A 12,092-nucleotide genomic window follows, 5' to 3' on the forward strand; every position below is an offset into this window, starting at 1 on the left:
AATTAAGTGAGAAACTGTGGAAAGGCAGGTAATCCTGAGATACAGATAAGCTGTGGTCGACACTAGTGCCAAGTATTAACAAAAAGAATGTCTGCTCTGGAAAGCAGGCAGTGTGTAGGGAGTGTGGGCAGGGTCAGGTTCCAAAATGGCATGATCACAAACATGATACAGTGTGAATGCTGTGAAAACTCACAGTCCAAGAAACTACTGGCTCTTCTAGTTACATTAAGTAGTTAAGCCTGAGACACTGCTGAACATTCAACATTTCCACAGGCAGAAGCAGCAGTACAGCTAGAAGAACCTCTAAAATCCAAGAAAACATATGGTAACCGCTTCAGGAAGAACCTACAAGGTCCAGCAGCTGCACACTGACAGATCAATGAAGCAGAGATATAGATGTATCTGCGGATGGTTCTTACTGACAGTGAAGCAGATTCCCTGGATGGGTGTAGAAACCGTGAATAAATCTTGCAAGTGTGTGCAAACTGGTGAAGCCATATTTCAGCATCACAGCTTCCCGCACAGCTTCAGAGAAAGCACTGAGCAGTGCGGGAAATGTGGCTGCGTGTCTCACAGCTTCAGAAAGAGCACTGAGCAGTGCGGGAAATGTGGCTGCGTGTCTCACAGCTTCAGAAAGAGCACTGAGCAGTGCGGGAAATGTGGCTGCAGTGCGGGAAATGTGGCTGCGTGTCTCACAGCTTCAGAAAGAGCACTGAGCAGTGTGGGAAATGTGGCTGCGTGTCTCACAGCTTCAGAAAGAGCACTGAGCAGTGCGGGAAATGTGGCTGCGTGTCTCACAGCTTCAGAAAGAGCACTGAGCAGTGCGGGAAATGTGGCTGCAGTGCGGGAAATGTGGCTGCGTGTCTCACAGCTTCAGAAAGAGCACTGAGCAGTGCGGGAAATGTGGCTGCGTGTCTCACAGCTTCAGAAAGAGCACTGAGCAGTGCGGGAAATGTGGCTGCGTGTCTCACAGCTTCAGAAAGAGCACTGAGCAGTGCGGGAAATGTGGCTGCGTGTCTCACAGCTTCAGAAAGAGCACTGAGCAGTGCGGGAAATGTGGCTGTGTGTCTCACAGCTTCAGAAAGAGCACTGAGCAGTGCGGGAAATGTGGCTGTGTGTCTCAGAGCTTCCCTAAGCCAGATGCTTTGGATAGGTCTGTCTTATTATTACAGAATCTGAATGTACAAAAGTATACATGCAGATACCATCATATCATTTGCCATTCGTCTGTGATGCTTTGTTCAGTCTTAATTACTTGATTCTACTTGTAGTGGAATCTTGTATTTTATATTAACCTGAAGACTAATCAATTATTATTTGGGAATAAATGAGCAGTCTTACCAACTAGAAGTGACCATTATTCATTATAGTGAGGTCATACTGTAAGTTAGGAAGCAGTTCTTGTGCCCAGATCACAGATGTGTGTGAAGGGTGATCGCAGCCTTTCCAAACACTCTCTATTATACTCCTTATCTCAGCTTAATGTTCTGCACCCATGAACCTGGCTATAATGTGACAGAGTAGAGTCTTCGGGTTTGAGATAAATGCTTGAGGGCCTCTTCACACCAGTAAGCAAGGATGCTGGAGGCTGACGATCTCCATGCAGGTACACAGCTGGCGATCACATGGGCTTTCTGAGTGTTTAAAGTATCATTTATGTGAATGTAATAAGATCATTGGGAACATGACGTATCAAAAATATACAAAATGAGGGGGATTAGCATTTGCATTGAATTTGTGTGCAAATTCATGCAGTTTGCATTGGAATATCGAATACTGCCAAATACCATTAAACTGTCAACATGGCCCAGCCAAACTTCTCCCATAGCCATGGAGCAGCCCTGCACCAACAAGCTAATCTGTGATATCGCCTCTCAATCCATCCTGCTGGGCAGAAGTGCCCTTGGACAGCCTGTGCTCTGTCCACAAACTCAGCTTCGCTGGCGGGAAACCAAAGACAGCTAAGTAAAGAGGCTACATCAGCAAGTCAATGGAAGGTTAAAATTATGAGTCTGCTGCTGGTCTCATACTGATTTGGATCTGATCTCATATCATTATGGAAACTACAGTAAATTACTGATGCATCTGTGTGAAATATTCAATTGCTTGTTCATTTTTAACAGTATTGTTTGACAGGACTACTAAAAATGTCATCTATTTCAATAAATGATAGACACACCATAAAATTGCACCAATGACATAAAGACCATTATTAAAAACACTTCACCCAAGAAGATTTTTTAATTATTTTGTTAATTTTAAAGATCACAGAGAAGTCATTTTCAATTAACAACTACTAAAAAGTCATTTTTTATATGCTGACATTTAATTTGATGCCACAGGGTCTGTCAAATAAATGATAAGTTTGAACAGACATATGTTGCCATCATTATTCTCATTTGTCTGTGTGAAAGTATTAAAGACAACTAAATGATTACCTGAGATGATTCAAAGACTTAAAGCAGTTAAAAAGCTGCTTTTGGAAAATTAAAAAGACAAAAAGATAAGAGATCAAGAAAAAACCTGTGATTTTGTGATATTTAGTATTACTAACATGAAGACCACTTCGTTGGCCCACAACTCATCATTAATCTCCTACCACTAAAATGATGTACAACAGAATCCATCTGACACAATGAAGATATAGAGCCCAGTAAGCAGGTGACCACAGGAACAATGTATATATGGCTTTATATATAGAGCAAAATACCTGGAAGCAATTGGAGTTAAAGAAAATTGGAGCTTTAATGAAGATCAAAGCAGCTGCTTTTGTGATGAAACAACAAGCTATTTCACACATAATCTAGGCATCTGATCACAAATAAACTCTAGAGCCTGAAAAAAACAGGTGGTTCCTCACTATATAAATTATGACATTATTACTGCCCTGTTTTGATCATTTTCTACTGCAGTGTATGCCCATGGCATTCTTATTTTAAGGATTATTTTTTTAAATGTCTTGTTAGGTACTTTGGGAAAGATACGACATAGAAATAAAATGAACTGAACTCAAGTGTGATTTATATACTGGATCTACTGAAGAACTAAGGGACGGAAAACAAGCGAATGGTACAACAAGGGCTGAGGAGCCTTGACAAGCCATTAAATGATGGCAGGCAGAGGCGGCAGGGGGGCACCAGGGCCCAGCAAAGCAGGGTCCTGCCAAGTCAGGCCCTGCTCTGAAACCCAGTAGGGGGCACTATACAGAGATGCAGTTGATGGATGAAGGAAGAGGTGTAAATAGGTAAAGAGAGACATAGGGAATTACAGGAGTGATGACCTGCATGACCTGAATATTATGTGTTCACATCTCCTCTGCCAGATCTGATCTGGACTCTCCCCCTTTCCCAGGAGCCTCTTATCAGACAGGCACATGCTGTTATATAAGCTGATATCACCATTTCTCTGAAACATCCTCTGTGCAGTTCAAAACAAGCTGCCTCATAGGCAGCAGCCAGTTCTGGATTAGAGTGAAACAGAGGATAGAACAGAACAGGCTGCTTTTCTCTATGCACTCAGCTGGAAGCAGACTGTGTTCACAATGAAGTACTGAGCTGTGTGTCTCTGTATGCTAAGCAGGAAGCGGCTGTGTTCACAATGAGGTACTGAGCTGTGTGTCTCTGTGTGCTAAGCATGAAGCAGGCTGTGTTCACAATGAGGTACTGAGCTGTGTGTCTCTGTGTGCTAAGCATGAAGCAGGCTGTGTTCACAATGAGGTACCGAGCTGTGTGTCTCTGTGTGCTAAGCATGAAGCAGGCTGTGTTCACAATGAGGTACCGAGCTGTGTGTCTCTGTGTGCTAAGCAGGAAGCGGCTGTGTTCACAATGAGGTACTGAGCTGCGTGACTGTGTTTTAAGCAGTAAGCAGGCTGTGTTCACACTGAGGTGCTGAGCTGCGTGACTGTGTTAAGCAGTAAGCAGGCTGTGTTCACAATGACGATCGATATATTCTGCCTTCTCACAAAACCATTAATTGTTTGGCAAAGTGAAAGGGGGAAGTAAAGAAGACAGATGTGTAGATAGAGGGTAAGAAGAAAGAGGAGAAGAAAAAGTGGTGGAGAAGCCAGTACTGTAGGAACAGGAAACATGGAGGGACAGAGGGGCTGAGCTGGCAAACAGCAGAGAGAGAGAGGGGCAGGGGAAGGCATTGCCAGAGAGCTGTTACAGACGCAGTCCACAGTCTAATGGGCAGTGACCGTTCATTGGACCAAGCTCTTTTGAGTCTGCTCATGCTTAGTTTGTGGCAGTCCTGGTGAATGAGAACATCTCCCCAGCTTCTCACACTTGTGTATGCTCGTATCAGCTGCACGCGTAGGACGTACTTCCTGGTAAAAATGCTTATTGCATGACTGGCATCCCTGTGTGGAGCTGCTGTTTTTTGTATATTAATGAGTATGTTGGGCCGGTCTCCATTCCAGATGAAAGGAGGATCGGGGATCTCCAGCTGGCCAAAGCACCCGACTAGAGTTGCAATATGAGGGCATTGCGAGGTCTAGGAGAAGAACTCACCCCAAGGGTTTCTCCAGATGGCTGCCAGGGGACCCTACGATCTCCCCCAAGGTGCAGAAAGTCTGGCCCAGGAAGTCCTATGGGAGGCCAGAGCAGAGAGAGGAAGGTGGTGAGGACAGATGGCGCCCACCTTACTGTGCAGCAGTCAAACGAAAGAATCAAGTGAGAGGTGGAGACGTACGTGGAGTTCAGATGGCTTCCAGGGGCAGTTCAGGCAGCAGTGTTTTAGCATGACAGAACAAGGTCACGAAACAGAAGAGCATAGAGACAGATACAGAGAGGAGAGCGCGGTGAAGAAACAGCACTGCAGGAAAGGTGCACAGGCGCAGGGAGGCATGACCGCCCACATGGGACAGCCGCCCGGGACACAAATGTGAAGATTATCAACCAGAATATCAGTTCATACCACTGACAAGGCCGTCTCAGAAATACATCAATATCACCCCAAAATACAATTCAATATTTAAGTACGGGTTACATTTATGGATCTTTTTATCAAAGCCCCCCAGACACCGTCATAAGTGTTAGTTTGAGTGACAAGCAGAGCATCTAGACTGGAACTAAATTTAATTTAGTTTCTGGGTCAGATGACACAGGTGCTTCCACACATTGTTAGATAGTATTCATAACAACAAGCTTGGTTCGTGACAAAAAGCACAGAAAGACTATAACATCTAATGTAAAGTAGGCATGGACATCGTTATGAGCGTCCAAAGATGCATACACTGAGAGGGATTGGCCATCCAGCTAGGGAGCATGAGCAAACAGAGTACAAAACAGAAATACGGTGTGAGCTCCTGGTGGGCTGTGATTAGCAACATAACCAGGGGAGGTGTCACGCACTTTACCATAAAATCACCCAGCATGCAGCATGCAGCATGCACATTCTCATAAGGGCAACACGCAAGCACTTCGTGGGTTCTCACTCACATGTTTTGACAGATCGGAGCTTTTTGAATCAACATCATATCTGAAATTAAAACGGAACAAAACAACAAACAGAAGTGGGTACTGGCCAGTAAGTCAAGCAACACAGAATCCGTCCTGATACATCTGAAAGGCAAACTCTCGCAGATGGAAAGATTGGCCAGTTAGACCCAGTTAGACCCACTCTTCAGCAGCTGTGATTCACATGAACTCCGCATTGGCTCATGCTTGGAATACCTCTCCTCACTACTGAGAGATGACTATCAGACAGTTATATGACATGATTACCTGAGAGATTTTCTAAGACCTGTGCTTTAGTCTTGCTTACACCTGTACCTGTGCATCCATCAGAAACTCGCTTCACTTATGCAAGCTGACTACTTCACAGATGTATGTTTCTAATGTGTGATTTGCCTCAGTTTTACACCACTTACAGTAGGACAAAAGTGTCTACTGTGTAAACGTACACATAAATGTCTCCTGAGATTCTGAGTGACACATTTATTGATGATTATGGTAAGAGGTGTGGATGAGGCTGAGAAGTAGTGTTACCTAGAGGTGAGGCTAACCTGCTCTTTTGATCATTCTAGCCGGAATGAAGTACAGAGTGACACCCACACCTCAGTATGGGATACTAAAGACCACAATCCATCAGGCGGACTGGAGGTGTGGAATAACACCTTTATTTTATGCATCCTATAGGGGCATCATGTGACCAGCTTGTAGTGAAAACAGTGATGGAACTGGAATCTGTCAAACTACATTCTCCTTTCAGTAAGAACCCCCAACATCAGAAAGGGGAGCAGACAAAGGTGCTCAGTGACGGTGCTGGATAATGCCTGCCCTGTGCTCCTATTCTAGCATGTGATGACTCAGAGCCCCAAACAGCTACCATACAGCAAAGGGTGAATGACAAGGCTGTAAACTCACAGCCTCTCTTTACACTAGAAAGGAAAATGTGCACCATGCTGACACTTCTGCTAGGGTTTCTGCCGTCCTGTAACCAGAGTGGTCTCTCCCAGCTATCAGAGAGCCTGTGCAGAGGGGGGTGCGGTCTCTCCCAGCTATCAGAAAGCCTGTGCAGAGGGGGGTGCTGTCTCTCCCAACTATCAGAGAGCCTGTGCAGAGGGGGGTGCGGTCTCTCCCAACTATCAGAGAGCCTGTGCAGAGGGGGGTGCGGTCTCTCCCAGCTATCAGAGAGCCTGTGCAGAGGGGGGTGCGGTCTCTCCCAGCTATCAGAGAGCCTGTGCAGAGGGGGGTGCGGTCTCTCCCAGCTATTAGAGAGCCTGTGCAGAGGGGGGTGTGGTCTCTCCCAACTATCAGAGAGCCTGTGAAGAGGGGGGTGTGGTCTCTTCCAACTAACAGAGAGCCTGTGCAGGGGGGTGCGGTCTCCCCCAGCTTTCAGACAGAGACAGAGAGTGAGCAGTACTTTGGAGAAACTCAGTCTTCTTCAGGAATCAAGGGAAGGTCAATAGGTAAAATTACTCACAGATCAAAACGGAGGTTCTGTTTCTCCTCAAAGAAGTAGTCAAGGATGTACTTCTGGACAAAGTCCGGGTTCAGCGTGTTGTCAATTACTTCTGTCCTTCCAAACTGGATCAGGTGAGAGGCAGGGAAAGAGGATGACAAGGAAGAGAATGAGAGGAAATGGTGTAGTGAGAAGAACAGAAGGAGAAATACAAGAAAGGAAAAGGAAGATAAGAAGCACATACTGTCATACCAGCATGACACGCACTGTGTATGTATAATGGCATAATGACGAGGGCCTCCATGTGCTACAGGGGACCCTTAAGATTATAATGGAGCCAAAAACTCTCGTGACGTTGTGGTACAACATGCTACTTGTGTTTATAGTGATCCTGGTGTAAACAAACCCAATGCACTGCCAGTCGTGTAAAAGTACACTGCATACATTTACAGTATGTACAGTGCATAATAAACAATTATGCTACTGATTAATGTATTTACTGTATTATATATTTTATTGTTATTTACGCTACACCATATAGCCTAGGTGTGCAGTACATCAGACCATCTGGGCATGTGTTAAGGTTATGTTCTCACAATGACGAAATCACCTAACAACCAATTTCTCTGAACGTATCCCTGTCGTTAAGCAATGCATGACTGTACATGGCTAATTGCTACTTCACTTTAGGCACAAGTAGCATCCCAATTAACAACACAGCATCAGACAGTTCATCATTCTGATCACTGTTCTGTGCCGTTTATGTGCAGTCAGATAACTGCTGAAAAGTTTGGAAGCTTCATAATAGTAAAATCTGTTAGGTAACTGTATAATAGATACGCAAAGATAACAGACCTTTGTTTGAGGTGCTGTACTTAATCACATGCCATCTCAATGAAGCAAGGTAAAGTCGGTGTCAGAAAGGGAGTTTGGGCTCTCTGTGCTGATTCCCTCTGCCTGCCCCTCATTGGAATCTGACAGTGCATATGTACAGCATGTCTTCAGTTCATTCTGACCCGACACACCTCGTCTGACCACCGGCACTAATCCTGTCACTCCTCACCCTCCTCTTTCTCTGTCTGCCTATCACACTCTCATTGTCTGTCCAGTCCGCAGTCATTCTCACAATTAAGTTAACATTAAGCTAGTAAATGCTATCAAGTACAGCGTTTAAGACGCCTTTGCACTGTTTTCTGTAAATCTGCACATTACGTTCTTTTGTTGCATGTATATTTTAAAGTGTTTCTGCTAATTGTCTTGTATTATTGTCCTTTATTTCATGTTTGGCATCAAACCACAACCAATTCTGATATGTTTGTACATATTGAAAATAAAATAATAATCATAATAATAATAATCATAATAATAAATAATAATAATAATAATAATTGATACTTTCTTGTTTCCTGTGGGAAACTTCTCTTTTATTCTTCTCTTTTATTATAAAGTCAACCCACAGAAGGCTGCCGGTCCAGACAACATTCCTGCTCGCGTGCTCAGAGACTGCGCTGATCAGCTGGCTGAGGTCTTCTCAGACATCTTCAACACATCACTGAGCCAGATGATCGTCCCAGCATGCTTCAAATCCACCACCATCATCCCAGTGCCAAAGAAGTCTTCAGTCTCCTGCCTGAATGACTACCGTCCCATCGCTCTGACACCCATCGCCATGAAGTGTTTCGAAAGACTCGTCATGTCGCAGGTGAAAAGCAACCTCCCCCGATCACTGGACCCGCTACAGTTTGCCTATCGCACAAATAGGTCAACCGAGGACGCCATATCCACCACACTTCACCTTTCCCTCTCTCATCTGGACAATAAAGACTCTTACGTGCGTCTACTGTTCATATACTTTAGTTCAGCCTTCAACACCATCATTCCACAAAGACTGTGTGTGAAACTGAGCAGATTGGGACTGAGCACCTCACCGAATCGGCAACAGCGTTTCCAGCACCATCAGACTGAGCACAGGTGCTCCTCAGGGCTGCGTTCTCAGTCCACCTCTTTTCACACTCCTGACCCATGACTGCACCGCCCTGCACAGCTCAAACCACATCATCAAACACGACGGTGGTGGGGCTCATCAGCAACAACGATAAGTCGGCGTACAGAGACGAGGTTCAGCAGCTGTCCACGTGGTGCAATGAGAACAACCTGTCGCTGAATGTGGACAAAACCAAGGAAATGGTTGTCGACTTCAGGAGAACTCGCCCCAGCCACACACCACTCAGCATCCACGGTTCCACGGTTGAGATGGTAAAAAACACCAAGTTCCTGGGAGTTCACATCTCAGACGACCTTACCTGGACCACCAACACCACCTCCATCACCAAAAAGGCCCAGCAACGTCTCCACTTCCTGAGACGGCTTAAGCGAGCCAACCTCCCACCTCCCACCCTCACCGTGTTCTACAGGGGCACCATAGAGAGCGTCCTGACCAGCTGCATCTCCGTCTGGTTTGGAAACAGCACGGTTTCCGATAACCGACGGCTTCAAAGGATCGTAAAAGCAGCTGGGAACATCATCGGTGCGTCTCTCCCATCGCTGCAAGACATCTTCAACAACCGCTGCATCAGGAGGGCCTCCTGCATCGTGCTTGACTCCTCTCATCCTTCACACGGACTCTTCACACTCCTCTCATCTGGCAGACGCTATCGCAGCATCAGGACTCGATCTTCCAGGCTACGGGATAGCTTTTTCCCACTAGCCATTAGACTCCTGAACACACTTCCCCCCCCACACACACCCGGACTGCGAACTAATTGACTCCTGCACATCTGCACTTTACACACAAACTCTGCTACAAGCATTTTGCCCACCCATTCATAATGAAAATCTAATTATTTGGGGGTGATGTATTAGCTGGTTCTGTTGCCCTTAAACAGCTTCAGAACATGAAAAAGATCACAAACTGAATTGACTACAAACTGAAATCTAATTTTAATAAATCATATCAATAATGCACAAAGGCGTGTATTCAGTGGGCTGCCAGCTCTCCTGGCTGACCACTGCAGTCCACTCACTGCACCTCACTGCACCTTGCTGGGTCTGCTGGAAATCTATGAAATGTTAAACCAGGTTTATCACAGGCATTTTAAGAAAAAATTGCTCAAAAAATAAGTACATTCCTGCTTCTTTTTCTGTGTTCAAATATATGACGATATGCATCGTAGGGGTGTAACAATGCACCATGGTAAGAAATCATTTATTAATGTAAATGTATAAGATCTCAATAGGCCTAATCAAAGTTTTGGTTTGAGATTTTATTTTTGCACTGGAGTCTGCAGAATAAGGGAAAAACTGCAAGAAAAAAATTTATGGTTGCAGAATTGCAGAAAAGATTTTAAAAAAGGACAGTGAAATCGTACTCTGGTTTTAATATCTTGTTGGATATATCGTGAGTGCATTGAACCGTGAGCCCTAAATTTGTCTATCAACACAAATTGTGAATAGTCTGTACTATTACACCCCTAACAACTGGCAGACAGTAGTCTTGCATCCCATCTTCTGGATTATCAAGTTGGACTGTTTGCCCCCAAGGCGTTGGGCTGTCTCTCCTCAGCATCATTGCTGGGGTCACAGCAGCATTCGGTGACAAAGAATCATTAGCCAGATGTTTGACAATTGTGACTCACTTTAAGGATGTTATAAAACTCAGCGCACTGGGGCCAAAAACTAGATTTTCAGCCATGATAAAAAATTATTTACGTAAAATATGAAAAATGAGGATTCCCAATGTGATTCTAAGGCTAACTGAATGCCATTTCAAATGATAGCATTGATGGGATTAGCACTGCACACTGCCACATGCAAATTCACATAAATGCATAAGTGGTGTAATAAACGATGCATATCTCATTACCTTGTGGATCAGCTTGTCTCACTTTCCCACTGTGCCAATATATTTATTGCACACTAATTTAAAGAAAATGTTCCTTTAAGAGTGTTTTGGCCTGGCCTTGCTTTTGGACTGTAGGGTTACATGGCAGGCGATATTCCCAAGTTTATGGAAACCTCATGTTGGCATCTAGCTTTGCCAGTTCCACAGGACATGGTCGTCATGGAGATGATGTCTGAAGACACGGTGGTGTTCCTCCCTTCATTGACAAGCGGGGGGTGGATTTTGGGGTTTGCACTTCTGTTGTGAATTTCACGCTACATTACTTTTTTATTATATGCCATTTTCAATTTTATATTTGCCTGAAAAAAATGTAGAAGAAGTAACCCTTCAGCAGATTCTCACAATTTCATGGCTGCTGCGCACTAACCAATTTGGTCTGAAATTCAGTTTTATTGATCTGAGAGCAATGATTGTCCCCCATAATTGGAAATACTTTGTTTGGAAAGCTTTCTTAATTGTTTATCCAGTATATGCTTTCAGCGTATGTAATGAAAACATTTAATTTACTATTAAATACCTGAAACCAAAAGAGCAAAGCATTTCATGAAAGGAGAGTAAAGGGCCACAAAGGAACTCAGCTGTGAAAAGATGCCAATCTGATTTATACCAGAAAGTGTCCCAGGACACGATGGAAAGCTCATGCTCTACTGCTCATGATGCACCACAGATTAACCCCGGCTACATATCCACCAAACAGGTGGCAAAGTAATGAGAGAAGATGCGGATGCTGGGTGACAGCCACCGTACACTCCGAGACACTGCCCCACACTGACTGACCCTGTAGTACTGCCTCCATATGGAAGCTGTTAGCCTCGAAGCACGCCGGGACTTGCCTAAGCAGTCGCTTAGCACTTAACCTGTAGCCAGGGATCACAGCTCCTGCCAGATTAAGGTCATCTGCAGGTTGTCCTCAGCCATGATGATGACGATTTAATATAGTTCATGGTGTTTTAAAGTTGCTATTATTAGCTCATAGGATAAGTCACTGGGGCAGGGTTCCCCATGCAAAGTCTCCAGCAAAAATTGCAGGAGTGGTAAATTACATGGCCGCTGAGATTGATACTGCCAGTTACGTGCCAAAGCATGACTCCTGGAAACCACACAACATAAAACTAGCCAGACCTTCAGAGGTACTCAACTGATAAGGAAATTACAGAGGAAAAGAAATTGATTGGTTATAAATTTATGACAGACACACTGTGGACTTAAGTCTCGAAATTCATCAACAAGAAGATGCTAAACGGGGAGGGGGGGGGGAAGCGGCTTGTCATCTGAATATTGAGCTCTG

The 12,092-nt window shown here is 44.6% G+C and overlaps 2 protein-coding genes across 7 annotated transcripts in view; one reads left to right on the plus strand and one right to left on the minus strand.

Annotated features, from left to right (window-relative positions):
* LOC125726683 (copine-5-like) overlaps positions 1-12,092 on the minus strand; it is a 92,481-nt gene that overhangs the window by 57,013 nt on the left and 23,376 nt on the right. For 2 of the 4 annotated variants that reach the window (XM_049003058.1, XM_049003056.1), the window contains 4 exons: positions 6,925-7,028; positions 5,439-5,478; positions 4,690-4,704; positions 4,509-4,585 (listed from right to left, as the gene is read on the minus strand). In XM_049003058.1, the coding sequence (XP_048859015.1) occupies positions 4,509-4,585; positions 4,690-4,704; positions 5,439-5,478; positions 6,925-7,028 (236 nt within the window). The remainder of the gene's footprint in view (positions 1-4,508; positions 4,586-4,689; positions 4,705-5,438; positions 5,479-6,924; positions 7,029-12,092) is intronic. The other 2 variants (XM_049003059.1, XM_049003057.1) reach the window with 1 other exon arrangement.
* On the plus strand, positions 3,469-9,998 carry LOC125726684 (uncharacterized). Of its 3 annotated transcripts, none has more exons than XM_049003061.1 (2): positions 3,469-3,602; positions 8,352-9,998. In XM_049003061.1, the coding sequence occupies exon 2, from the start codon at positions 8,926-8,928 to the stop codon at positions 9,667-9,669; it is 744 nt and encodes a 247-aa protein (XP_048859018.1). In that variant the 5' UTR covers positions 3,469-3,602; positions 8,352-8,925; the 3' UTR covers positions 9,670-9,998. The 3 variants fall into 3 exon arrangements, 2 of the variants coding, with proteins under 2 accessions (XP_048859018.1, XP_048859017.1); XR_007388326.1 differs by lacking the exon at positions 8,352-9,998 and adding an exon at positions 4,418-4,499 and having other exon boundaries at positions 3,471-3,602; XM_049003060.1 differs by lacking the exon at positions 3,469-3,602 and adding an exon at positions 6,747-7,173.

This window comes from Brienomyrus brachyistius, unplaced genomic scaffold (assembly GCF_023856365.1).
Source record: "Brienomyrus brachyistius isolate T26 unplaced genomic scaffold, BBRACH_0.4 scaffold74, whole genome shotgun sequence".
NCBI lineage: Eukaryota > Metazoa > Chordata > Actinopteri > Osteoglossiformes > Mormyridae > Brienomyrus > Brienomyrus brachyistius.

What these genes read in the sequence shown, in the direction of transcription:
- LOC125726684 (XM_049003061.1), top strand. Translation starts at nt 8,926, where the DNA reads ATGACTGCACCGCCCTGCACAGCTCAAACCACATCATCAAACACGACG.